This window comes from Theobroma umbraticum, unplaced genomic scaffold (assembly GCF_002168275.2).
Source record: "Theobroma umbraticum cultivar Fairchild unplaced genomic scaffold, ASM216827v3 scaffold_50.0, whole genome shotgun sequence".
Lineage (NCBI taxonomy): Eukaryota > Viridiplantae > Streptophyta > Magnoliopsida > Malvales > Malvaceae > Theobroma > Theobroma umbraticum.
The window spans coordinates 8,557,534-8,585,395 of record NW_018397261.1 but is presented as its reverse complement, the minus strand read 5'-3'; the positions used below and the strand labels follow the sequence as shown (position 1 = coordinate 8,585,395).

Below are 27,862 nucleotides of genomic sequence, written 5' to 3'. Positions count from 1 at the left end.
AGTCACATACTTCTAGAGAAAGGACGATCTGAATGGAAATGAATGTTGTCCCACCAAAATCGTTTCATCCATGTATTCTTAAAAAATTTCTCCCGTCCTGGTTCATTTTGTGCATGTTGTTTTAAACTCCCACAAACAAACTTGTTTTCTACAAGAATCCACAACAGCCGTAAAATCCCATCAAACCATTATCTTTTAAAATGCTGATTTCCAGCTAAAATTGGCACGGGCATTGAGTTCCTTTCCACCATATAATGGAAACTAAACCAAAAATAAAAATTTTGCTAAAAATTGATGATGATAGCTTTCTGTTTGAGACCAGTTACAGGCATAAGAATATCAGATCGATTATAAAATTGACATTTTAATATCAGGCACTTCAGGATGCAGCTGTCCACTCCAATCTTCAATTACAAATATTTACCTCAAATGTTTCCCTTATCTCTTTATATATCATCCCAATCCAGGGGTCTGTCTTCAAAGTCAAACCGTAATTGTTGAAGCCTATTATGTTGAGCTAGCCTGCTCATTGCAGCGAGACCTGAAACACAGGATCAATCATTGATCACGAAGAGTAGATAACAAGAAACTTTATTCTTCAGTGTTAATGCCTGGGGATTGATTATAGCTGAGATACAAATATTTATGCTATCATTGCTATTGCCTGTGCCGGTAATGATCTTAAATCGTTCTATGCATTAAGACAAAGCAGTCAAATTCTTTGGGTGAACTAGATCGTTGTTTTGCATTTTTGTAGTTGAGGGAGCCATTCTTCTCCAGGAGACAGTAGGTGCCATACTATTCCCTTTTAACATACAATATTTACTAGGACAACAATGAATTAAAATCACAAGGAACACCTCATTTTGATAATCTCTTGACTCATTGCAACGTCAACCATGGAGCTTTGCTCAGTGTTCTTAGCTCTCCTGATTGACACTAAATTGAGGGAGGGATCTCTATCAGTTGTCACTCAGGGCTTTGACTCCTTGTATGTTCTAATTTTCTCCTGGACGGGGAAGTTGGGGGTTTGATTCTCTATCAGTTGTCAGGGTTTTTGACTACCACTATAGACTTCTGTAATGCTAAAAGTCTTGTTTGCTTCTTTATATTCTGAATGTTTATGTGCCTTTTTAATCCCTATGGTCATCCGATATTCAAGTAAATTAATCATCATCACTAACAAGGACCTCATAAAGGGGGTATGCACAAGCATGATACACATGCTTATGTTGATGTGCATGATGTGTGGATTTCTTAGGGGCAGTTTACATGTATTGAAAGGTATTTTATGTGTACCTTCAATTATTCTGTAAAGAGCTGACCACCATCTCTCTCTGGGTACTTGGTGTTGCTGGAGCATATCATTTATAACTTCATCATGCTTTCCCTCCAAAACACCCTGCAGTGTTATGACTGCATCTTCAGTTTTCTTGAGGATATTGCTCGTATCTCCAACATCAAACCTTTTAAGGTCATTCTGTGAAGAAGTGAGGCTAACAGCTAGGGCAAACTGTGCAGCAGCAGCCCAGCGGGATGAAACCTGCCATCTCACCCGACCATCTAACTGCGTGGCATGTTCTTTACTCAACCTATTCTCCTCACCTCCAAGAACTAAGCTACGTAAATATTCAGCATTTGCAGGCCCTGTACTTTGAACCATTTTAGAGAATGTGCTTTCTTCATTAGTTAGCAGTTCCTCTGGAGTATCATGTTCTGAAACCTGAAAGAGCAACATCGAAAGTTATCTATTCACAACTAATACGTATCTTCTTTATTTTTTCCCAATTGAAAGAAGAGCTAAACAACCATAGAGAAAGTCCTCATGTATAAATATTTGCCAAGTCATTCCTGGAATGGAGTCTATCATCCCTCATGGATATCATATAGCTACAGGGCGTCTATTGAATGGGATGAAAGATTGCAGAAAGAAAAATAAACCAGAAATACCCAAGAATAACAATAATAAGAAGGCACACCTGACCAGCATCAAGAACAAGGATACAGTCACAGTCAATGATGGTATTTAGTCTATGAGCAATAATGAGCATGGTGCAAGATTTGAATTCTTCACGAATGGTTTTCTGGATCAAAGCATCAGTCTTAACATCAACTGCAGCAGTTGCTTCATCAAGAACAAGAATCTTTGACCTTCGCAGCAATGCTCGAGCAAGACACAATAATTGTCTCTGCCCAACACTGAAATTCTCCCCACCCTCCAAGACCTTGACACATTTAAAGCAGAAACATTTCATCAACACTTCGCTTTCTCTTGATTTAAGCAATATACACCACAAAAAAAATGTTCAATCAAAAATGGTTATACGTATTCCTAATTTTACTTTAGACACCATAAAAACCTTAAGACATAGAGTTCAAGGGACTGCTTACAGAAACACTTGATTTTACTTAACCTCCATCTTCAATACCATCAATCTTAATGTATGCCAATGTTATATCTCTAGCAAAACCTAGTTGAAGTTTAAGCAACAATTGAAGTTAGTTCAGGTTAGTTTGACCACAAAACTGCACAAATCTTTTACTTTCAACATAAAACCAAAAACTATGTTGAATTCCTGAATACATTTTCAATGTGTTTAATAAGTCGGAAGGAGACAGACACATGTCAGCAGATTGTTGGCATCTTTACTGAAATTAGGTAGTCAATCAACCCAAGAGCCTTTGCAAGCCATTACCAGCAAATTGAGCTCAGGTACCATAAGCAAGTACAATTATGCAATATAGTTCTTGTCCAATTAAATTCAATTGGAAAAAAAAATTGTTCTATGAGCATAGCCCTATACCTCAGCGTCCAGACCAAAAGAATTCCTCATAATGACATCCTTCAGATGCGCTCTTTCTAAAGCCTCCCAAAGGTCAGCATCATTGTGCTCATTGAATGGATCAAGGTTTAATCGCACAGTTCCTGGATAAATTAAAAATGACCATAAAAATGACACTTTAAATAGTGTATCAGAAAATATTGTGGAGAAAGAGAAATGCATTAACTTTTCACTCCTGAATGTTTCTCCCTACTTAAAGATATATTGTAGTTTGAGCAAAACATAACTATGTCTAAAAATGGTACAGCAGAGTTAAACAAAAACAGGTAACCAAATAGATAGATTGAAAAGGTTACAAGGAGTGAACACAACTGAGATGTAATTCTTAGGTTGATTGTTACATGGGGGAATATGACTTGCAGTCACAACAGAGGAAACCCTTGCTGAAAAAAATCCAAGAGTTAACCATCTTCTGTCTCCAAATTCTCCATTATTTACTTTATCCAGGATTCATACAGTTCAATACCCTATATTAATTGTAAAATAGTCCTGGGGCAATACAAAAAAAAAAAAAATGCATTAATCAAGCCTAATGTTAATTCTGTTATAATTCATGTTCATCACATCTTTTTATTTACATAAAGAAAGGCTTATCGGTTTTCTTCTTCCCTCACCTCTCCGCTCTGCAGTAGCTAATAGTGAGTATCTTCATCCTCACAGCCAAGAAATAGCATTGATTACAGTTTCAAGGTCTAAGAATAACACCAAGAATTCGCGTGGTATTTCACTCTTCCTACACAAATCTACTTGATTGTAAAAGGCCACAAGTTCTCAAACCATTTAGTAACAGTTTCTAATGCTTTCAACACAGAAAAGTGACAATGCATTGATCATGGAAAAATATTTCAGCAAACCTGATGAACAGGTATTATAGGGTTGACCAAGTACACTAAAAAATTAAACCGAGCACTTGACAGAGTATACTCAAAAGTCAAAGTTAGTACCTGAAAAAAGAACAGGTGATTGTGGTATAATGCTAAGAACCTTTCGCAAATCTGTCAGTCCAAATCTAGCAAGATCACAACCATCAATCAAGATTCTTCCTTTTTCCAGTTCTACAATCCGGAATAATGCATTCAGCATGCTGGATTTCCCCGCACCAGTTCTTCCAACTATCCCTAGCTTCTCACTTGGAGAAGTAGAGAAGGACAATCCGCACAAGACTGGCGGAAGTTCAGGCCTATACCGTAGGAAAACATCCTCAAATTGAATTGACCCAGATGAAGGCCAACCAGGGGGAGGACGGTGGCTCTCTATTACATCTGGAGCCTCTGAAGGCAAATTGATATATGTTCCCACACGTTCAACAGCATTTAAGCTGTTCTCAGCACGGCTTGCTTGCCTTAAAACACCACTCAATAGACTAGTGATATTTAAAGTATAACTGAGAAGTAGACCCATTGTTGATGCAAATGCTGCCTGGTCTTCTGCTCTTCCATTCTGCAGAACTGCAAAGGTTGCTGTCAACCAAATAATGAGGCCTCCTAATGTTTCTAACCTTATTGTGAGCCAACGATTTGAACTAATATTTGCAAGGGTGAATCTGATATTATTATCCATGGACTTCCCATTAATATTGGCCATCCGATCATAAGCTTTGTATGCACGAATGGATGACAAACCATTTAAGGCCTCTCCAAATTGTGCATAAACTGGTGATCTGGTAATGGAGTCTAAGCGTTTCACTTCACGAGATGTGCTCTGCAACAGCAAATGATCATTGAGACTTGTTCAGAGCAAAGATATGTTATAAAAAAGATAATAATCACCAAAGAATATTCAGATGTACATGCCACTAGGTAGCATACTTGCTTATATTAAACAGTGAAATAGGAAAATAAAATGCCATTCCACAAAGTGACTGCATCCTATGATGCTGGAAAGAAGTCTCAACATCATCTGATAATTAACAGCAAAATTTGTTTTGTTAAACTACATGTGGCACACAGGTACCCTTCAGTAATCTCACAGGTAAGGAAATTCAGATGTACACGCCACTAGGTAGAATACTTGCTTATATTAAACAGTGAACTAGGAAAATAAAATGCCATTCCACAAAGTGAGTGCATCCTATGATGGTGGAAAGAAGTCTCAACATCATCTCATAATGAACAGAGAAATTTGTTTTATTAAAATACATGTGGCACATAGGTACCCTACAGTAAGCTCACAGGTAAGGAAACATGAAAATCAAAAGCTTAAACAGGTGGGGAACTGACAGACAATTATGGGACGTACCTGATAATATAGATAGGCTACATAAAACAAGATGAGAAGTGGCATTATGGCCCACAATGAAAATGTGTTCACAATGCCTATCAGTGCAAAAGTCGAAAGAAGCTGCCACACCTGATTCATAAACATATTCATAAAATTGGCAACATTACGATCTATATCACCTAGATCTCTTGAAAACCTATTAATTACTCGCCCAATTGGATTGGTCTGGAAAAACAACATTGGAGCTCTTAGGATGGAACTTAGCATCATATCATGTAATCTTCTGGCTGCACGAAGACTTGAAGTGATCAACCAAAAAGAGTTTGCCAGCGTCACTGTCACCTGAATCCATTAAAATGATAAACAACTCATTATAATAAGCACTAAAGTAGAAGACAAAAGGTTTGTGCCAGATTAGGTTAGGAATTAAATTTACAGTTGTGGCAGGCACATACACACACACTGATAAACTGCCTAACATGTTATACTATAAAGCTTATGTTTTTGTACTTCAAGGAATTTCTTCTCAATAACCCTGCATTCATTGCATTTTCTGAGTATATAAAACAGGTATCCTTCTAAACTACTATTCATTTCAAAAGAGAACTTGTTCTTTGAATAACAGAAAAATCATATTGAAAAGTAGGCCGTGATTATAAGCTTTCAATCCAGAACAAGCCAAGAGCGTAAATGATTATCAATGAAAACCATTTGTTAGCTGCAGACACAGACGCACCTGACTAAATCCTAGAACAGCGTAAATGAGAATGTAGTATCCAGGCTTATAACTCTTTGAAGTACTTTGATCTGTCCAAAAGCGTAACCAAGTGCTACTTGAAATTCTAAGAACTTCAGTTGAAAAGTAGGATGTAAAGAGTATCATAACCACCCATAGGCCTCCTAGAGCATCCTTATACCTGAACATAGAAACAACAAAAAAAAATCAGTTCTATGCCCATCACAAGCTGAATTGATATAATTTGCATTTGGTTTAAAGTCTACAAGTAAATTAATTAATTATTAATAGGCTCTACATGAGAATTCAATTGTAGAAGAAAGTGAAAGCTAAATAAGGGTTAAAGAGCATTTCCATAAAGTCCAATAAGCAAAAGATTGGGTAAATAATCAGTGAAAAGTAGGTAAGGTTCTTGGATGCAAACACAAGACCTCTACCCTGGTACAATGTAAGTTAAGTGACCATTTACCCAACACTTTAACTTGATAGGAAAGGGCCCCAACCCTATATACAAGTTCTACCACCACTAAAATTTCCAACTCTTCACAGAAATTCTTGTTCTATGTTGGAGTGCTATAGAGAGACAGACATCATTAACCAAAAGAAGCTGACCAAGGATAGTTTTCCCAGCTGAGTTTATGTCTTCAACAAAAACAATTACTAAAATCAAAGCTACTTTGAAAAGCAGTAGTTTGATAGATTTAGTTGTGTTTGAGTCTCAAGCGTTATCACAAATTACCTCATCAAAACATTCCAGCTGACAACACCTGTTTCCCTTTCTTCTTGCTTTACAAGCACAGCTTTCCTTCCTTTTCTCTTTCTTGCAGGATTTGCATTTTTTAGCAGCTCATCTATCTCAACCATCTCATTTGGAGTTGCGCTTAAGTCTTCCAGGTTAGAGTTTTTTCCACCTTCCTTTCCTTCTTGTTTTTCCATTTTGCCAGCATTTTCCATCAGTTTCTGAAATAGCCTTCCGTTTTTGGAGATTTCCTCAAAGGTACCCTCCTCTTTAATTACACCATCTGAGACAAGAAGGATCCAGTCTACATGGGGAAGAAAATGTAGCTGGTTTGTGACAAGTATTCTAGTTTTCCCTCGCAACTCTTCCTTAATACACATGTTGAAAACCTGCAAATGACTTCAGATTAGACCAATATGGCATAACCTCAAGAACTCATTTTTAGAGATCGGATAAGTTGAATGATTATTCCCAAAAAGTTGAAAAAAATACATTCAGATAGAAACCAAAAATCCTTTCTCTTAAGAAAGAAGAGACAGTACGTCTTATTTCCAAAGAATATTTCAGATAAGCTGAGGAAAAAAAAACCATCCTTCAACAACACCGGTCATGATGGAGAGAGGAAAGATGTGAAGAGAAGCCAAGATTCAATTCCAAGAATATTTGCGATTATGGTCCTTGTTTCTTTTGGGTTTCCTGATGTTATGATTTGTTTATGGTTTTGAGCTATTTTAAACCAAGTTTTTATTAGAGCCTAAGTGCTCCTTGTCCTTGCTGGACACTAAGTACTAGCTCAGTAGTTTCTTATTGGAGTGTTATGAGTCTATATATCAGTGTGATCTTTATACTACGAAAACAAAATATCATCATAGAACTTTTCAGCACTGTTGCTTTTATGTTTCACCTTGGGACTCTGATTTCTTCACCTCAAGTTTAAACCTATGCCAAATCTTATACAAACTCTAACTGCTCTCTCAATTTCCCCTCATTTTGACCTCAATTAACCATAAAATTTAGCCTCAAAACCTAATTTTCTCATTTCATATACACGTACTAAGTTCATGTCAGTTTGATGCAACCTCTTTCCCGTCTACATACTATGAAATGTTCTACAAGCAGTGCAGAACGTGACAAAATTTGCGAATGTTGATCAGAGTAAACAGATTACTTGTTGTGCAACATGTGCATCAAGGGCACTTAAAGGGTCATCAAATATGTACACATCCGAATTGGAGTAGACAGCTCTAGCCATGGAAACTCTCTGCTTCTGGCCACCACTAATATTTACCCCTCTTTCACCGATCTCAGTGAGATCATGATCCTGAAGGACAATATCAGATTAGTTAATTAGTAATGGAGACATTCCACAATAAAGAAATTACAAAGAGAGTTGTATTAAATCCACTTAACAGGAAGTATGTCGAGATCATGCCCTAGAGCTGTCACATCAATGGTCTTCCAATATCGTTCTGGTTGAAAGCTAGACCCAAACAATATGTTATTACGAACCTGTGAAAATAAATTTTGACAGTCAGATGCACACATGGTAGTAGGAAACTTTAATATTCAAAGAATACTGGAAGTGGTAGATATTTGAAATGAAAGCAAACAACATAAGCAACCTGCAACTTACAGTAGCATTAAAAATCCATGAAACTTGTGGAACATAAGCAACAGTCCCTCTTATAACAACACTTGAATTTGCATCACAAGGAAGCTCCCCTAGCATTGCTGATATAAGTGATGTTTTTCCTTCTCCAGTTCCACCAACAATTGCAACCAAGCTGCCAACTGGCACATCTAAATTGATATTTGATAAAGTGGGCTTTTCTGCCTGGAAAAATAAAATCTCAAAATTGTATTCCTACAGGAAAGAAGCACATTGGAATATCAACGATGTTTACGATAATACAGTACGTGAGAACTTCCTTATTACAAAGCTCGGAATAGTGCACGGTCGGTCACTAGGCTTCTGCTTCGTATATGTGCTAGCCAATTTTATCATAAGCACCAACCAAAGAGTTACATGTTTGTAAATATGCTGCTTATGTGGTTGACTCAGTAAGTAAATAATTTGTAATGATGACAGACAAGTGTGTGCTCCATGATGACATTGAAGAAGTATCCTCTTGTGTGAACCAAAAGAAATCTAGTTACATCCATCATTAATCTGCTTCTGTGACGGTTATTTTCTTTTAAAGACCTTAAATGATGGAAGCCCTCTAAAACAGCACCCCAATTTATTGTCCATAGACTTTTAGGTCAGTATAAATTTATTTATATGGGGGCAAAGAGATGTTTACATCAAGGATACTTGCAGCATTTCTAATATTCCTTCCCTTAACCCTTATTATATCCAAAGCTATAATGCCCCAGCCAGATGCCTTGAGGAAGAACTCAATACCTAACAACTCTGCCTTTCCATTCTCTTGCAAAGCATGATGCAAACTCAATGTATTGACTGATCATTAGTAAACCCTTAAACGCAAAATCAAATGCAAAAGTCCCATTTTCTCAAAGCAATTGACTCATAATTTAAGAAAAAACCGAATAAAACTATAGATTGACCTTTGAATCCCATGAAAAGTTTCCGTCCTTAATTGAGATGGCTGGAAGCCCTGGCTGAAGGGGTGGGTTTGGCACTAGAACTCTCTCTTCAGCTAAGAAGAGCTCCTCAAGACGTTGCAAAGATATAATTGCATTTACAACCTGAAAAACCAAGACATTAAACTGTCGAGAAGACAATAGAAGATATTTGAATTTTTTAGCAATACTGCTAAAGTAATGAAACTTAATGATTAGTGAACCTCGAAAATTGTCCCAACTATATTACATTGCAGATAATGTTCAACAAAAAATTTAAATCGATTTTACATCTTATAACGTTAATTTCTTTTCATCACCATAAATTCCTTAATTTTATTAATCAGCTCTTCAGTTAATAAGTAACTGAACAGCTTTCTTGTCTAGACAACAGACTGAGAAGGTTCGTTAAGAACTATGATAACTTTGTACAACTAAACAGGTGTAAAGACTAAGATACAAACAAATTCACCATGTGAAACTCAAATTTTCAGTAAACTGCAAAGACAAAATATCAGATAAACAAACTGTACCTAAAAAGTTTTCCCAACAATAAGATTCTAGCAATGAGGGACATAGAGCTGCAAGCCAATTGAATTCACCTAAATATAATGGTATAAGTGTTAAACAAGTTAAACCTGACTTAACAAGTTTGGAAGTGTGTTCAGAGGAATTCGGAGCAATGCAAACAAAGAAAGCGATGTGAATGCTCTTGCGGGTGTTAAATCCCCACCAAGCAAAGTGAATGTCCCAAATGAAACTACTGTCACGACAACTGGTAAGCTGTTCAGTATGAAACTGTTGAACTGCAAGAAAAGGCAACTTGTTAAAAAGAATGAAAAAAGAGTGGTAAAAACCCATTCATAGTTTATGTAGCTTGAAGGCTAGTAGCTTAAACAGCTGGTACAACAAGCATAATTTAAGACCAGCCAGATAGATAAATGAGCATCCAACCATGTTTTGCTGTACGCAACTTGCATAACCAACCTACATACTCTAAAATGTAGTGATAGACCATGGATTGGAGTCATTTCATTCTACACTTAAATGTACAAATACAGATCAAAAGCAAGTATATGATACTCTGGTCATAGAGCAGAATCAGGGTAGCAATAATGTTAGCCACCTTTTCCCATAAACTGGCTTAAAATGGTGGATCCAATATTAGGGATGGAGATCATCATAATCACATTTTCCATTGCAAAAGAAAATGCATCAGATAGTGAAAGCATAACATGTACAATGTTATGGTTGGTGACCACCACAATTACATTTTCCAGAGCAAACATTGTTGAAAGCAAAATTTCACATGGCAACTAGCAATGACATATCATGCTTTGGCATTTTCAAATAAAAGACACACACAAAAGGAAGCAGGACTAGAATTTCAAATATCATACAGCAGATAGTAATTGAGCTCTGCGAAGCCATGACAGCTCATCATTCCTTATACTGTCAACTCTAGACTGAAAGCTCTTCTCCCATGCATAAAATCTGAAACATTTTCAAGCATAGAGCCAGTGTCACTGTCAAATGGCAAGAAAATATACTGAAATCTAAGGACAATGCTTTCTGAATCAACCATACTTCACGGTGTCCATAGCAGCTAAAATTTCATTCATAAGGCTGACTCTCCTGTCAGTCCACTGCAGTCCTTGCTTAGTCATTTTTCGCATTTTGCTAATCACAATGGTCTGTCCCCAGCAGACATAAAGAAAAATCAGATAGACAAGATCAATCATCAGAGAGATTGTTTAAATAATTTCACCTTGGATGGCAAGAAAAATAGGTAATAGCAGCTATCAGAAAATCATCGACATGGTAAATCATTTCCTCACTTAAAATCATCACAGTTGCTTGCCTTGACTGGCAGATTTCTCTTTTAGACAAGATTTAATCCAATGATTTGGTTTTTCTACCTATGCCACTCCTGAAGCTCTTTTGCTTTCTTTCTTTCTCTCTGGTCTAGTAGTAGTTTGCATGAATTATGGAGATTAGTTGTCTGCTAACTCTAGAGAAAGGGGAATAAACTACAGCATTACATATTTGTAGGCTGCCAGAAATTACAATGGCAAGTATCAATTCATCAAGTAAATTCTCTCTTTGATAGGAAAATGAAGTCTAAGATGTTAGATTTCATCATGTAGATTCTTCATTAATTGTTTCACAAGTTTCACATTTTAAGATGTTAGTTTTCTCTTTCTTTTTTAATTATCAATAAATAAATAAATCTAACCTCTTAAAAAAGTGAAACTGGTAGAAACTATTAATGAAGAAGAGTTTCAATAAAAAAAGAAAGGGATAAACTTTTTTACCTGCAGTGGGACCATGAGAACTAGCATTAGTGCCCCAAGAAGTGAAGCAACGCCAAGTTGCTGATAAAGAAGAACCATGGCAATAATGATACGAAATGGAGCTGACCACAATACATGAAGTTGTTGGCATATTTGCTGCACAAAATAAAGTAGTATCAATAATAGATTAGGTCAACCCCTCTAATATGCAAATGTTATGCCTTTGTTCCTGAATCTGCAACAGTCTAGATGTTCCCCAATGGTTATGTTCCTCTTCCTAGGTCAACAAGTTATGTACCAGGGTTCTGAGAAAACAATTTATAATAGGAGAAGCTATCAGATTTTAACGTACACATCAGTTTTAATACAATTAAAAAAAAAGCCATCTCTAACTCAAACATCGGAATTCCACACTTTAAAATATTTGTTTTTGAAGCAAAATTGGCCAATATATCCCATGTTTAGGGGTATAGAGCTATAGTACTTCATTTGATATTTCAAATTCTCAAATTTCAACTGGACAGATATATTGATTACGTCAATATTGCATTCTTCATAATTGCTGTCAAAGGATCATTCATATTTCTTAAAGTAATGACATCAGGAATCTACCAACAGTTTCCTTTGATATACTGTCTTTTGTCTTCATGTGGACTCTGATTCTAAATACATGATATACATATTTAGCATCAATTAACATATGCATTTTCACAGCAATTGAACAAGACCTATACCTGAAGTGCATTTGCATCTGTTGATATCATATTTGTTATCTTTCCAGATGGGAAATTCTTGCGAGCTTCATGAGTCAATCTCAGAGATTTGTGAAATATAGCTGCCACCTATAACAGAAACAATAAAATAAAATTAGCCCACCAATTTGAAAAAGATAACTCAAAAACCATAATCAGCTCTGACAAAAGCAACTGTGCAATCTTAAAAGTCAAAGGAGGCTAAGTTTAACACACTCAAACAGCTCCATGAGCTTGTTTGTGAGCATTTTAGGATGAAGGAAATACATTACCAGAGTAGACCGTAGACGAAAACCAACACGCCAGACATTCTGCATATACTGAGCCTCGAGTAGTACAACAGATAACTGACATGAGTAGAAAAAAATCACAATATCAGAACTGCAGCAACAGCTTTCCAAGGTATCATTTTTTTTATTTTAAATTATATCAATCACAGCAAGAGCTAATGGAAGCTGCGTTTTATCTTTTGCTGAAAGAGCAAACTAAAGACCTACTTTGCTCGTGCAAACATTTAACTTAAGGCTACGAAATGGCATTTATAAGGATTGCAGAAACAGATAGTTCTCAACAATCACATGGATAAAGACAAGGATATCGACAGAGCTAATCAAATTACAGAAGATACGAGAGAGAAACTTCAATAAAACCCTAAAATACATTCATTGGGTGAAACAAACCCACCAATTCAAAAACCGTTGAAAAGAAAAACATAATCCATAGCAGATGCCATGTCTAAACTGAGAGATTTTGGTTTATCTTAAACCACAACTCCTGATAAGGAAACACACAAAATAAGGATCATACCACTCCAAGAAACATCAAGAAGGCATAGATATAACCAATCCAGGCCGGGTCACCTCGTTGCATTGACTGCAGCCCATAACAAGAGAGTTACAAAATTAACACAACAGATAGAATGCTCAAAGCAGGATCATGTTATATCTAAAAGGGGATAGAATTAAAAAATTGACCACCTTCATCACTAATATAGGGTTAGTAAATCAGTAGAAAAAATTATCAAAATAAAATAAAAAGCTAATATTTCTCTCCTGTAGCAAAACAAACAAAAAAAAAAACAAGGTCATCTTTTACATAGGCCTTAGCCAGGGGAAAAAAAGCACTAACCTGTAAGAGATGGTTCAATAACATAGGCCCCACAAACTGACAAAGGTCAGTTCCAATCTGTGATGTTCAAATAAGAAGTTATAAGCTTGCATTCACAAATTTTTTTCAGATTCTTTACACAACATAGTCAGATCTTCAAGAAATGTTAAATCTCCATAAGATTTTCTAGAAGCAAAACTCGACACTTTATCCATACAAAATGCGCATGGTCAGCAGATTTATCATGAGATTAGATATAACTTTATATTAAGAACAAGAATCAAAAAGCTCAACAAAAAATCTCTTGAGATAATGAGATTATGTGCATTTCAGCTCAAAATTATTAAAGTCATGACACATGCTCATCAACAGTATGAATATTGCACAACTTAAGATTTACAGTTTCATATAGTAAATATTGAAGGAATATCGCTTCCAATTAACTACAACTCTATATATAAAGATGAGAAATTCCATGAGAGAAATATGAGAGCAATGCTCATTACCTTGAAAAAACCTCCCAACCAAAACCTGCATGACTCATTTATGAAACAAGAGATTTAGCATAAGTAAGACAAGATGACATCTATGCTTGGAAGAGAAACTATTCAGGATGCATAAGTTCTTGTTACCAATCATATAGGATACGAAGGAAAAAACATTATCACATAGCTAACTAACCTTCCTCCTAAGCTACTATTCAATGCTCTCAAAAGCCATGGTTTAGGTCTTTGAGTTTCTTTAACCCAGCATTTGTGGAACCTGCAAAGGGAAAAATCGTTTTCATTGAATAGCTGTATACATTATCATGTGGAAGCAAATGCAAGGGAAGCAACAAATACTAACTTCTGAATCAGTGTTTCAGTCTGATCCCATGTATCTAACTTCCAAACATCCCTTTCAGTGATAGGTCTTCTATAACCTTGCTGCATGAGGGGCGTAATCCATCCAAAAAAAATTCCTGTCATAGCATATTGCAGTGAACTTCAATTAGAAGCTCATGAGTTTATAGTAAAGCATCACTTGCCAGAGATTACTCCAAAACTGATTTTGTAACATAATAGTAAAGGTCTAAACTCAGCACAACAACCTCAACTGTCTTTCCTAGTACAGCCCACAGACCATATTTTGCTAAATGGCCCTTCTTGGAGAGAGGAGTGGTTTGGGGGACAGACAGAACACGGAGGACAGAACTGAAAAGGAAAAAAACACTATGGACACCAGACTTCTGACAAAGAATTATATATTTCAAATGTAGAACATCCCAAAACTTGCACATATTGCTACTACGCTGGTCGCTTATTCACAGTCTAGCCAAGTCATTATCCAGTCATAGTTCCATCAAAATGATTCTTTTCTACAAATAGCTAGCAAACCTGCAGCCATTTTAACTTTCTAACTTGTGGCATCATGACCACTTGAAAAAATGGTATCAGAGTACTTACTTGAAAAAATGTTGGCTTGCCTCTCGGGACATATTTGCTCTCCTCCAGGAAGTAGTTCGTATTCTTCATCATCAAGAGACTCACTTTTTATCAAAATATATCCAGGACAGGGAATAAGATTGGGAACATAAACAAATAGAAGAATCCCAAATAAAACCTACATCAGAAAAATAAGCACAAATAAATGAAACTGTTTTAAGAGAAAAGCATTAAAATTCTCAGTCAAAGAAAGAATCCAGGTTTTTCTGCCCCACAGGATTTAATTTAAGACTGCCCTTGCAAGCATTACATTACCAGGAGCTTGAACTTAATTACGTCAAAAATCCCAAGAAGTTATAAGGGCCTCAATTATCTGGGAGCATTCTGGCCAAAAACTAGTCATGCTACTTAAGACAGGCTTAAATCTTTTGTCCATCTATGACTTTCCAGTATGGTAAGTGAGAAAGTGCTGACTTATAACCCAAAAAAGGAAGGAGATAGCTAAAATAAGCTAAGTGATGTCAACCTAAAAGTAGGCATGTAAATGGTCTAGGTGATGAATATTTGGGAAAAGTGGTGACGCTAATATTTCAAGAGACAATGGTAGTGGGAAGAGTGAGAGAGAGAGCTATGTCTCTCTATAACTTTCATGCTAATGTTTATACATCATAGCTTGCTAATGGACGCAACTTTTAGCCAGATTTCAAGTGGCTACATAAAATTAAAACAGGTGTTGAGGCACCAAGGCAAATATAAAAGCCAGTAAAGACCACTTTTATAGAAACAGTTGAAATGATAGAGTAGGATAAAAGGCAAATATACACAACAAACCTGGCAGAAAACCAAGCTGATGCTCAAATACAGTGCATAGCTGCAAGTGCAAATAAACTTGCCAATGTGAGAAGTTAATATATGGTCAAATTCTTTAGTATATAATCTAAGTAGTTAAAGAGTCATTACTTCTATAAATGCTGGTATTTGAGAATAAAAAAAATAAAAAGGACAAATTGCCTTACCAGTAAGCCATTTTTGCTTAGAGATTTCTGAACAAACATTTACTAAATGATTCAATCATATTCATGGGATGAGGCTTATAAAAGGACATGCATAAGAGAAAAGGATTGCAAGTCATACATAAAAATTTATTGCTCATATTCCCTTGGACTTAGAATCAGCATAACTTCACCCCTTCACAACCCCCCCCCCCAACCAAAAAGGAGGTAAAATGCTTATGGATTTTTTTTTAAAGGGCTTGTGGTAAAGGAACTAAATTGAGGAATGGGTGGAACCTGACCTAGTGTACAAATCTTTCATCGGAAGAACAAGATTTAGCAGCACAGCATTCCCAACCAGAACATAAACAACTCCAAAACGCACATACCACCGAAACTCCTTTATGTAACTTTTTGTTTCCAATCCTATCATGATAAGCACAGAGCACCAAGCAGTAGCCTCAATGATCAAAGAAGTTGCCTGCAAGAGTGTAAAATATAAAGCATATACAAGTTAAGCAAGCTGCTGTGTTGCACATAGCAGATAACCAAATAGAATTGCAAGAACTAATGTAACATCCAAACATCACCTGGAACCAAATAAAGGAAGTAAACATAGAATGAAATAAGCAAATAAATTCAGTAACTAAGCCAGTGGTCTGTTTTTTAAGCAATAATAGTAACTAGAATAGTCCTCCATAATTTTAACTTAAACAGAAACTCACCTCATAGGGAGCAAGACCAGGCTCTCCATTCAAATTAAAGATTGAAACATCCATCAACAACCTTAGTAATGGCTCAATAGTACAATAACCAGCCAACAAGCCAAGCACATAATTATAGCATTTTGACCTCAAATAAAACCTCTGGACTTTTGAATTCTTCTTCATCATCCATATTCGATAACAGCACAAGCCCAAAAGAACCAAGTGAGAAATGGAAATCACCACAGAGTCGATAGCACAAGGTGTGTATGCACCAAAAGCGCCATCAACCTCTTTAGCCCAAGCCACATTTGCCTCGGGCTGACAATACCAAACCAGGGGTTCAATCGCCATCAGTAGCCACTCCCTGAAAGACAGAAAACTGATTAGACGTTCACTTAGCTCATCTTCCCTTCTCATGATAGAAATGTAAAAGGAAATTGTATGCCTAGTTAAGCACTTACTAAAACACTGCACAGTCTTTGCCCTTCAACACAATGTACAATCTGCATTGAGAACAAACCACAATCGTGCTTCAATCATTCAAAAATTGTAGTAAATAATAATTGTAGGCCACCCAACAAGAATTATACAAAAAAAAAAAATTCAATTTGTAACCATGATTCAGATGTAATAAAACCAAAAAGGTTATTTGCAACTTCTAGGCCTGAACGAGAAACCATTTCAATTTATGATGTTTCAGAACCAACTCTGTTCACAAAAAGAAAATGGGATTAAAGATTCAAGTTTCAACAATCATCCCCACTCGATGTAAAATAAACATTTAACTTGTTCCGTTTCAAAGCAACATGAAATCCAAAAGTTCAGAATCGTCTTTCATCTCTCTGCAACCAAAAGCTCAGATTGGTACCTCTGCGACTGGGGACAGGACAGTGTTGTTGTAGCTTAAAGGCTGTAAAAGTAAAACTTAAGAGAAACATGGACGAAAGATACAAAAAAACCCAAGATTCTGGGAGAGAACAATGTTGCTATATGCCAAATGCATGGTTGCTTACTATGTACATATAGTTTGAAAAAGAGTCAGAGAATAAGTAAGAGCCTTGTATTATTATAACAATATAGAAAGCGGAAAGGACGTTGAGAAAGAGACAAGAGTCAGGGTCAGAGTCAGAAAACACCAAAATAGATGTAGGCTAGCATGCGTCACGGCTTACGCTGACACGCTTGTATTACCATTAGCAAAACGACAAAGGCACGTAAAAAAATATACACTGCTAAGTGCTAATACTCGTCCCTTTGTATTCTGTATGGGGCTGGATATTAAACAAAAAACCCTTCGTATTTGCGAATCTTTCTTCAGTCTTTCTTTACCCAAATCAACATTTTCCAAAAAGAAAGATAAAAGACTCGAAATTGTAAAAGAAAGTTTCCTTTTTTGGAAAAAGAAAGGAGAAATTGAATAGAAAATGAGAATCTTTCTTTACCCAATTTAACTCTTTTCCCCTCCTCTTTGATACTCTAACCCTAACAGTTTTCCGATGACCCGTAGTGCAATATTTAGTGAACGCGGCCAATCGGGGTTGAATTTCCATTTTTCTTCTTCGATTGAATGAATTTTCCCGCCGGTCCTGCATTTTGGCTTGCGAGATTCGAGTATGTCCGCCGGCGAGGTAACGCCGTCTTCTTGATTCAAGCAAACGCTTCCCTTGTCGCTGCGCCGATGCACAGAACTCGGCTTCATCAGAAAATAGTTAAAACTGAGCAGCCGCGATTTTTCCTTTCTTGGTCTGTAAATGTTTAGCAAGCTTAAAAGTAGCGTTTACCGGATGGCGGTGCGTTTGTGATACGCCAATAAGCGTTTCCATACATGCCACGCAGCACTTATCTTAGTCCGCCACGTGGTTATTTACAGCTATATTGCTTACCATTAAATTTCAACAGTAAAAAATGAAAATGATTTTTTAAAAATGTAATTGTGGTAATGAGATCACCACTCTGTGGGCTGATCCAGCCCATAAAGCTTGTCAGATAGGCCTCGCCATTGGGCCCTTATCTTCTCTATTGGGCCCAATGAGCCAAAATATTTTTTATATCAATTTAATTTTGACTCGAAATTTTCTCCATATTTTTCACAACAAAAACTTGAAAATAAAAAATATATATTTCAATCTCGTACCAAGTAAGTGTTAATGATCATATCCAATTAGATTATTCTTTTAAAGAGTGAGTAATGATCCTTTAACATATGCATAAGTTGATAAATTATATAAATAATTATACTTACTTTTTTATATAAAAAAAAGTACAACCATGTTAATTCTGAAGGGCCCAAGAGTAATGGGGAGCAAAACTTTGTGCAAGATTACAATGATTCATGGTTGTCATCCTTGCTGGGAAACTTTGGACAATTTTCCAGATACTACACTACAAAAATATCCAGTCATGGACAGTCATAAGCAAGGCTATCAGACCTATTGCACCAGAGAGGAGAGAGATTGCTCTCTACATTTCAATTTGATCCCAGTCGATGGATCTGTCTTCGAAACCATAATCGGATTGTTGAAGCCTGTTCCTTGCTAATCTGCTCATCGTAGCAAGACCTGGAAGAAGGAAAACATAGACATATAAGATATGATGATTAAACATAATCTTGACTCTGTTACGTAAACTGACAAATTCTTACAATTACAGTATAAGAAAGGCAGAATCGTTGATTCGAGTCCTGTAAAGAAGAATAATAAAAATTCAAATATACGGCATTTTCCTCTTGTACCTTCAACCATTTTGTAAAGTGCCGACCACCATCCATCTTTAGACATCTGGTACTGATCCAGCGACTCTTCAATTGTTTTGTCATGCTTCCCTTCCAGAACTCCCTGAAGAGTTATCACAGCATCCCTTGTTTTCTTGAGGACACTACTTTCATCTTCAATTTCCAAGCGTGTAAGGTCATTCTGCGATGAAGTGAGGCTAACAGCAAGTGCAAACTGGGCAGCAGCGGCCCAACGAGAAGATGCCAGCCATTTCCTCTGTCTATCCAACTGCCTGTTTTCTTCTCTGCCCAACCTGTTCTCTCCTTCCCCTCCGAGTGCTAAACTACGCAAGTATTGAGCATTAGCAGCCCCTGTACTTTGAACCATCTTGGAGAAAGCACTTTCTTCATTTGACAATAGTTCCTCGGGTGTATCATATTCCAGAACCTGGGGTGAGAATAAACACTAATACATCAACCAATAGCCCAACGGGAAAAAGATAGTAAATTACTGAAGAATAAATTACACTTTGCATAGCTTAGAAGTCTTTCAAGGTGAGCTAAACAAGATTTAAAGTTGTGCGTATACCCTGCCAGAATCAAGCAGAAGAATGCGATCACAGTCAATTATCGTATTGAGCCGGTGAGCAATGATGAGCATGGTACAAGATTTGAATTCTTCCCGAATAGTTTTCTGAATAAGAGCATCAGTTCTGACATCAACAGCTGCAGTTGCTTCATCAAGAACAAGTATCTTTGATCTCCTCAATAATGCACGAGCAAGACTTAGCAATTGCCTTTGTCCAACACTAAAATTTTCCCCTGCCTCTGAAACCTGAACAAAACATAAGAATTCCATGTTTGTTAACCATGCACCATGCTGGCTTCAGCAACTATAAACATTTCAAATTAAACCACCAATAGATCATTTCTATTTTCCCAACAACTGCAAACTGTTAAAGAAATTTCTGTTAGAAACTTTTTCATAAATACCTCAGCTTCCAGACCAAGAGAATTCCTCCGAATGACATCTTTCAAGTGTGCCCTCTCTAAAGCCTCCCAAAGGTCAGCATCATTGTGTTCATTGAAAGGATCAAGATTAAATCTCACAGTTCCTGGACAATACAAACAAAATCATTATTAATATCATATATTTTAATTGCAACAAAATAAGAAAGGTGACATGGGACGCAGAGGCTACAAACTAATGGATAATCTAGTAAAAAGTATAACAGTATGTCTACAAAAATGGCATCTGTCAGATTAGCTCCACTTAATAAGTCAACTGATATTCAGGCAAAGAACATACATGACTTTAAGTCAAATCGTGGGAGAAACACAGCTATCATCAACATTACAATCTAGATTATAGGTGGGGCATACCAGAAAAAAGAACTGGTGACTGAGGTATAATGCCAAGTACTTTACGTAGGTCCATCAGTCCAAACTTTGCAATATCACAACCATCAATCAAGATCCTTCCTCTTTCCAGCTCTACAATTCGAAACAAAGCATTTAACATGCTTGATTTTCCAGCCCCTGTCCTTCCAACAATCCCTACCTTGTCACTGGAAGAAATTGTAAAAGACAGCCCATGCAGGACTGGAGGAAGTTCAGGTCTGTAACGAAGGACAACATCCTCAAACTTGATAGATCCAGATGACGGCCATCCAGGAGGGGGACGGTTACTCTGAATAATCAGTGGAGCCTCTGAAGGCAACTCTATATATGTGCCAACACGCTCAACTGCATTTAAACTATTTTCAGCCAAACTGGCAAGTCTGAGTACAGCGGTCAATAAACTTGTAATGTTTAAAGCATAACTAAGAAGTAGACCCATGGTAGATGCATATGCCTGCTGGTCCTCTGCCCTTCCATTCTGCATGACAGCAAAGGTTGCTGTAAACCAAATCATGAGCCCACCCAAAGTTTCCAAACGGATTGCGAGCCAGCGATTTGAGCTCATGTTAACGAGAGTGAACCTAATATTATTGTCCATGGATTTCCCATTTATGTCAGCCATGCGATCATAAGCTTTATATGCACGAATAGTTGACAGACCATTAAGTGCTTCGCCAAATTGTGCATATACAGGTGATCTAGTTATAGAATCTAGACGCTTCACTTCACGCGCTGTGCTCTGTGAAATCAATCAAAATAATGGTTACATGAGAAACATACAGAAACATCCAATTGCAGAGACCTCCATATGTTAAATTTTAGGTGTTCGTAACCGAGACAGCTAGAAAATCAGAAATTGTAAAAGAAAGGCACTTTCTACAAGAAAAGAGATTATGGCTTTCAGGATTAGAAAAGAAAACCAATATATCAATAAATAAAAGATGAGGTCAAAGTTCATTTACCTGGTAGTATAAATAAGCTGCATAAAACAAAACCAAAAGTGGCATTATGGCCCACAAAGACATAGTGCTCACAATTCCTATCAAGACAAAAGTAGAAAGGAGTTGCGACACTTGTCCCAAAAACAAATTGACGAGTGGAGCAACATTTCGGTCAATGTCACCTAAATCCTTTGCAAATCTATTAATAATTCGTCCCAGTGGGTTGGTGTGAAAGAAGACCATTGGAGCTCTAAGTATGGAGGTAAGCATGGCATCATGCAACCTTCTGGCAGCATAAAGACTTGATATGACTAACCAATATGAATTTACCAATGTCACCACGACCTGAAACCACACGGGGAAGAAAAAAATATATAAAAATATGAGCTATGAAACCAGTAACACAATTCACTAAAATGTGGTGAAAGTTTTTCTGACAATAAAGATATGATTATTTGTTGGAATAATAGGAAAAGAAAACTTCCTAACCCTTCAGGAAAATCAAGCTTCTCGTCTCATGTAAATAAAAGAAAACTTCTGAAGGCTGAGTAAGAGGAACTTGTATAATGCAACTTAAAGCCAATTAACATCAAACAAGCTCATACCTGACCAATTGATAGAAGCGAATAGACCAAATTGTAGTAACCAGGTCCATGTGTCTTCTCAGTGCTTTGATCTGTCCAAGAACTCAGCCATGTGCTACTTGAAACTCGTAAAACTTCTGTCAGGACGTAACACACAAAGAGCACCATTACCACCCAAAAACCTCCCAATGCATTCTTGTACCTAGGAAGAGAAGAGAAAGGTACTGCATTCATTGCCTTTTCTTTTTCTTTTAACAAAAATTGAAAAAAAGGTTTCAGCATAAATCACAGCAGGGATTGTTAAAAATCCCTCCCTCACTCCCAAGTCATACAAGATGGATGGCTTGCCAATTACCTAGACACATTTACTTAACATAACAAAACCATAAATGCGCTTAGTGAATCCTCACTAACAAAGCAGAAAAGCAGAGAACAAAAACTATTAGTAGAAGACAGGAAAGTAAGTGCATTTCAGTGGGATCTATCTTTTAAGTCAGTTGTATTGAGAGGTTGCATTTGGATGAGAGCCACCAGCAGGAGAATATGTTGTCACCTTTCCTCTAAGCATAAAGGAAGGGTGAAAAGTTAGTGATTGATAATCTTGAATACAGGGAAAGTTGTGGTTCAAAGGAACACCATGTCTTTCTCATTTTCTACATCTATCAGTCTACTTAGGTAGAGATGAGTAGCTAGTTATCATAGAATTTGGTGGGACTAAAGACATGTTACTAGCATTACATACAGGAAACAATGCAATTTGAAACAGAAGTGAAATCAACATATTTTACCTCATTAAAACTTTCCGACTAACCACTCCAGTTTCTCGCTCTTCCTGCTTAATGAGAACAGATTTGCCTTCTTTTGATTTTTTTGCTTGAGAAGTATTTTTGGGCATGTCATGTGCTACCCCATTAGCAACAGGTTTAAAGTCCTGCTGATCAACTGTATGGTTGTTCTCCTTTTCTTCCTCATACTCTTCCATCTTTCCTGCATTCTCCATTAGCTTTTGGAACAGCTCACCATTATTGGAGAGGTCCTCAAAAGTTCCTTCCTCTTTTACCATTCCTTCATGAACAAGGATAATTCTATCAACTTGTGAAAGGAAGTGCAGCTGGTTTGTGACAAGAACTCTTGTTTTCCCTCTCAATTCTCCCTTTACGCATTTATCAAAAACCTGAACATAATCGGTAGCAGAAATCAGGCCAATGTTATATCAAAATAAAAACCATACTAACATTATCAAATTTCTGAAAACAAATAAAGTCTGCAATAAGTGAGGAATATTAAAGAAATACTATACGCGACATGAAATTTTTTTAAAAAAAATTACATTAGATAAAAAAATGTAATGCACAGTAACTCATATAAATCAAAATTTTCACAATTATAATACATAGACAATCAGATTTTATGCGGGCATCCATGATTTTTTTTTTTTCCTAATTTGATAGGTTAGTATAGTTTGTCCTACTCCGTCCCACAATTTGAACATCATATTGATATTAGGAATCCTGATCTTTACAACCTTCATATAGTTATTAACAAGAAAAAAAGAGGGACCAAGGATATTAAACATGCAACAACATCAATGAACTAAGTACATGGATTCTATTATGCCACAGTGATCTCTCTGGGGCAATATCCTAAGTAAGATCAATAAAGAAATAGTTTTTTTACATGGCAATAAACATAATTCTGTTCAGAAAAAACAGAAGTACAAAGTAAGGCCTAAGGTGCAAATAGAACCAACAAAATGCTACTGTAAACTAGTTACCTGTTGAGCCACATGTGCATCCAGAGCACTCAATGGGTCATCAAAAATGTACACATCTGAATTGGAATACACAGCCCTAGCCATGGAAACCCTTTGCTTCTGACCACCACTAATATTAACACCTCTTTCACCAATCTCAGTAAGATCACCACCCTAACATAAAAGACAGACACACTATCAGATCCAAAACTGTTGAATATATAGCGACTTCTGCCCTTTCACTACATCATCATGTTACAACTTTGTGAAACACTTACAGGCAATAGCTCAAGATCATGCTGCAATGCAGTAATGTCTATTGCCTTCTCATATCTTGCTGCTTCAAAAGGAGATCCAAACAATATGTTATCACGTACCTGCAGGTATAAACTCCAAAGATTAATAATTCACATGACAGCAAGTAAACTTCTAAAATTTGGAGGGTAAGGACTTTTAATCATGTTAAGCTAAGTAAATCTAAATTCACTATAAAAGCTATCTAAATCATCTTGGAGGAGATTACATATGCTCCTATATTGCCTATTTCCATAAAATTCCTCAAGATAGTATCATGACTGATTGCCAATAACTAAACAAGTGAGATAGCCCAGAAACATGCACAAGCACAAATATATACGAGAGGTAAGCAAGCCAAAACTTACAGTAGCATTGAAAATCCATGAAACTTGAGGAACATAAGCAACTGTTCCTCTGATAACAACACTAGCATCAGACATTGGAGGAAGCTCCCCAAGCATCGCAGATATAAGCGAGGTCTTTCCTTCACCAGTACTGCCAACTATTGCAACCAGGCTTCCGACTGGTATATCCAAATTAATATTAGACAATGTGGGCCTCTCTGCCTGAAACAAAAACAAGATTTTATAAGGTAAGCAATAAATGAAAGAGCACACTTGAATATTTGCAAAGTCACAAAGGACATGAAAAGAAGCTGTAAAACCTTCATCTAACAAAAAAAAAATTCCAGGAAAAGAAACAAGTGACACAAAGAAACATAGTATAGAACTTTTGTCTCAGTAGGTTAGTACAAACAGAACCAACATTGCATTTCAACTGAGTGAAAGAAATCAACTGATAAAAGATCTATTCTCTAACAACCATCTTTAAAGTTCATGAATCTATGATGCTTAATGTGATTATTGTATTAAGATTTTAATGTACGTGCTCTTGAATAAACAAGCAAATTATTAAAATAACAGACAATTTATGTTTACAGAATAAGAATCAATTATAGATTAACTTAAACATGTAATCTATACATATGCATGCAAAATACAGACTGAAAGGAAGGTTTACAGTGATAATAAAAAAACAAGACCTTTGAATCCCATGCAAAAAAACCATCTTTTATTTGGATAGCTGGTAGTTCAGGATCAAGAGGAGGGTTTGGTAGAAGAACTCTCTCTTCGGTCAAGAACAGCTCCTCCAGACGTTTTAGTGATACATTTGCATTTACCACCTGTCAAACTACAGCATTAGAAAACAAGAAAAACAACACACTAGTTTTGGTGCATTCCCCCTTTCTATGTACCAGAAGAGTATACCACCTTTACACAACAGAGAATGATACAGAAAATAAGCCATTCAAAGTGCAGAGAAAGACAATCATATGTCCTCTCTACAACCAAAATACCAGTTAAAACGCCACAGCATTAAATGGATAGCATGGATAGTTGAAAAAGGCAAGGAGGATAACCTGAGTAATAACATTGGGAAGCATGAATAAGGGGAAACGAAGGACAGCAAAGAGAGAGAGAGATGTGAATGCTCTTGCAGGTGTCAAGTCGCCTCCAAGCAAAGTAAAGAAGCCAAATGTAACCACAGTCACCACAACAGGAATGCTGTTCAGTATAAAGCCATTACACTGCGAAACAAGAGATAAAATCAGACAAGAGAAAAGGAGCTGCTGCTATGCTCCCTATGCAAAACACCTATATCCATACCAACATTTACAATCAGATCACAATTAGTTAAATTGATGACCCATGAAAAGCATACATCATGCAAAACTCTACCCACATAGCAGAAGCAAAGAAAATTTAGTTTGCCACCTGAAACTCTCTCTTGAATACCCAAAAGTCCGCTCTATTTGTTTTTCTTCTGATTTATAAATATTTTATTAGACAATTGCAAAAAACCAAAAGCGGTAACCCATCCCATGCATGCAAGAATCATAAAAAAAGACATTGTAACAGATACTACCATCTTTTTGTTTTTTTTTTTTTGAGAAACAATCATTTAATACAACTCATTTGTCTCAAACACCAACAGTCATATAAAACTTGTAAAAGCAATAGCATGAAACCATTAGCATGTACATGATGTTACTTTTAAGTTGGCCACTTGGTGTTGAACACAACAGAGATGTGGACTATGGTAATTGAAGTAGCAATAAGACTAACATTTTTCTTCTAAGTGCGTCATGCTTCAAAAACACTAAGAGCTAACATGTATATATCATAGTTAAATTAAGACTGCCACAAACAGAAAGCAACAGAAGGAATTAGATGCATAGATCAGAGGAATACCGCTGCAAGAAGGGAAGCTTTGCGGAACCATGACAACTCATCATTCCGGACATTTTGAACTTTAGACTGAAAACTATTCTCCCATGCATAGCATCTGAGACATTTCCAGCATAAAATCAAAATTGTAACCAAGCAACCTTGTACCATACGCAAAAGGTCTATAAAAAACCATAAAAGGAAAAAGAAAGAGTTGTCCCGAAAATAAAATCATACTTTACAGTGTCCATTGCAGCCAATATTTCATTCATAAGGCCTATTCTCTTATCTGTACGCTGTAAGCCCTCCTTTGACAATTTTTGCATTCTGCTTATAACTACTGTCTGTTTGCAAAAGGACAAAAGAGAGTAAGATAGAAGACAGAAAACAAGGACAATAAAATGCAGGATGATATTAGTTTAACACCACCCTATCTATTCAAGGAATAAAAAGTGCAACATCCACGAAAAAAATAAGAATTTATCTTAAAGATAGAAAATGAGAAATGTAAGGGAGAAAATCACATACTTGCACAGGAAACATAAGGACTAGCATTAATGCACCAAGAAGTGAAGCAACACCCAACTGCTGATACAGAAATACCATTGCAAAAATTATTCGAAATGGAGCTGACCACACAGTGTGAAGTGATTGGCATATTTGCTGCAAAAAGAACAAGGATGAATAATTCATTAGACAGAAAGAGCTGAAAGGAAATATATAAAAATGCACTAACTTGTTTTCACAACCAGAGTTTTGCTGTTTCTTCCTCCCCATAAACAACAACAACCAGGCTCTAAAAGGAAACTCATTATAAACTTTTAGAAAAGAAAGATCCTACGTCAATAGCTAGTAGCTACATGCCCAGATGATACACCACTTTTAACATCTACTACCAGCTTCAGGACATTATTCAGGAGAAGAGGAGAAACAGAAAAACCAAAAAGATTAAGGGCATAGTGCAATTCTAATAGCTAGTAGAGTACATGCTTAGAAGAAACAATAGATTGCACAGAATCCCATCCCACATCATAGAAAGTCACGCTAGTTTCAGAACCATAAAAAATTTTAAATACACATAAAGATGTAGTAAGGGAAGATCATGCCTGAAGTGCTTCAGCATCGGTTGTCATCAAGTTGGTTATTTTGCCAGAAGCAAACTTCTTGCGGCCCTCATGAGTAAGCCTAAGAGATTTGCGAAACACAGCAGCAACCTAGAGAAGATAAAGAGTATAGTCAGGAAAATATAATGCAGAAGCAAAACATTAGTAACTTTCTACAACAAACAGAACGCAATTCCATAATATAAGGCTCTTATACAGACAAGTCATCTAAGACATTGTTTAACATGCATCCAGCATTACCAAACAAAATGATAGTTCAATACAGAGAGAGCTAGTGGTGCTCACAACCTACAATTACACCAAACATGCAGTTCAAAGGCCTCAATAAGATTTACACTTGTGGCAATAATTTAAGTCATGTGATCTATTTAACTAGTGATGGTAACTAATCAATAACTTCTTCTCAAAAAAAAAAAAAAACCTAATC

At 36.5% G+C, this 27,862-nt stretch overlaps 2 protein-coding genes across 8 annotated transcripts in view; both read right to left on the bottom strand.

The window, feature by feature from the left end:
- Nucleotides 1–262: 262 nt before the first annotated feature.
- LOC110417817 (ABC transporter C family member 12-like) lies at nucleotides 263–18,165 on the bottom strand. 6 transcript variants are annotated; one of them, XM_021430365.2, is made up of 29 exons: nucleotides 17,840–18,162; nucleotides 16,859–16,900; nucleotides 16,416–16,776; nucleotides 15,993–16,171; nucleotides 15,530–15,569; nucleotides 14,720–14,876; nucleotides 14,121–14,235; nucleotides 13,956–14,036; nucleotides 13,781–13,805; nucleotides 13,296–13,352; nucleotides 12,975–13,040; nucleotides 12,440–12,514; nucleotides 12,150–12,257; nucleotides 11,437–11,571; nucleotides 10,709–10,815; nucleotides 10,522–10,615; nucleotides 9,760–9,927; nucleotides 9,107–9,247; nucleotides 8,172–8,372; nucleotides 7,949–8,047; nucleotides 7,707–7,859; nucleotides 6,539–6,927; nucleotides 5,800–5,980; nucleotides 5,082–5,405; nucleotides 3,788–4,544; nucleotides 2,805–2,926; nucleotides 1,980–2,225; nucleotides 1,300–1,723; nucleotides 263–541 (listed from the first exon to the last, which is right to left on the bottom strand). In XM_021430365.2, the coding sequence occupies exons 3-29, from the start codon at nucleotides 16,746–16,748 to the stop codon at nucleotides 447–449; spliced, it is 4,872 nt and encodes a 1,623-aa protein (XP_021286040.1). In that variant the 5' UTR covers nucleotides 16,749–16,776; nucleotides 16,859–16,900; nucleotides 17,840–18,162; the 3' UTR covers nucleotides 263–446. The 6 variants fall into 6 exon arrangements, with proteins under 6 accessions (XP_021286040.1, XP_021286037.1, XP_021286041.1 ...); XM_021430362.2 differs by having other exon boundaries at nucleotides 16,416–16,761; XM_021430366.2 differs by lacking the exon at nucleotides 17,840–18,162 and adding an exon at nucleotides 17,266–17,420.
- A 434-nt stretch (nucleotides 18,166–18,599) lies between these two features.
- The window catches only part of LOC110418536 (ABC transporter C family member 2-like), a 15,973-nt gene continuing 6,710 nt past the window's right edge, over nucleotides 18,600–27,862 (bottom strand). For both annotated transcript variants that reach the window (XM_021431284.1, XM_021431285.2), the window contains 17 exons: nucleotides 27,418–27,525; nucleotides 26,840–26,974; nucleotides 26,549–26,655; nucleotides 26,336–26,429; nucleotides 25,504–25,671; nucleotides 25,126–25,266; nucleotides 24,449–24,649; nucleotides 24,065–24,163; nucleotides 23,808–23,960; nucleotides 22,822–23,207; nucleotides 22,055–22,235; nucleotides 21,471–21,794; nucleotides 20,491–21,247; nucleotides 20,101–20,222; nucleotides 19,697–19,942; nucleotides 19,129–19,555; nucleotides 18,600–18,955 (listed from right to left, as the gene is read on the bottom strand). In XM_021431284.1, coding sequence (XP_021286959.1) covers nucleotides 18,858–18,955; nucleotides 19,129–19,555; nucleotides 19,697–19,942; nucleotides 20,101–20,222; nucleotides 20,491–21,247; nucleotides 21,471–21,794; nucleotides 22,055–22,235; nucleotides 22,822–23,207; nucleotides 23,808–23,960; nucleotides 24,065–24,163; nucleotides 24,449–24,649; nucleotides 25,126–25,266; nucleotides 25,504–25,671; nucleotides 26,336–26,429; nucleotides 26,549–26,655; nucleotides 26,840–26,974; nucleotides 27,418–27,525 — 3,747 coding nt within the window. In that variant the 3' untranslated portion in view covers nucleotides 18,600–18,857. The remainder of the gene's footprint in view (nucleotides 18,956–19,128; nucleotides 19,556–19,696; nucleotides 19,943–20,100; nucleotides 20,223–20,490; nucleotides 21,248–21,470; nucleotides 21,795–22,054; nucleotides 22,236–22,821; nucleotides 23,208–23,807; nucleotides 23,961–24,064; nucleotides 24,164–24,448; nucleotides 24,650–25,125; nucleotides 25,267–25,503; nucleotides 25,672–26,335; nucleotides 26,430–26,548; nucleotides 26,656–26,839; nucleotides 26,975–27,417; nucleotides 27,526–27,862) is intronic.

What these genes read in the sequence shown, in the direction of transcription:
- LOC110417817 (XM_021430365.2), bottom strand. Translation starts at nt 16,748, where the DNA reads ATGGCGATTGAACCCCTGGTTTGGTATTGTCAGCCCGAGGCAAATGTG. An exon ending in TCAGCTTGGTTTTCTGCCAG is followed by an intron (nt 14,877 to 15,529) that starts GTTTGTTGTGTA and finishes TTTCTGATGTAG; the next exon opens with GTTTTATTTGGGATTCTTCT. An exon ending in GGTTGGGAGGTTTTTTCAAG is followed by an intron (nt 13,353 to 13,780) that starts GTAATGAGCATT and finishes TGAACATCACAG; the next exon opens with ATTGGAACTGACCTTTGTCA.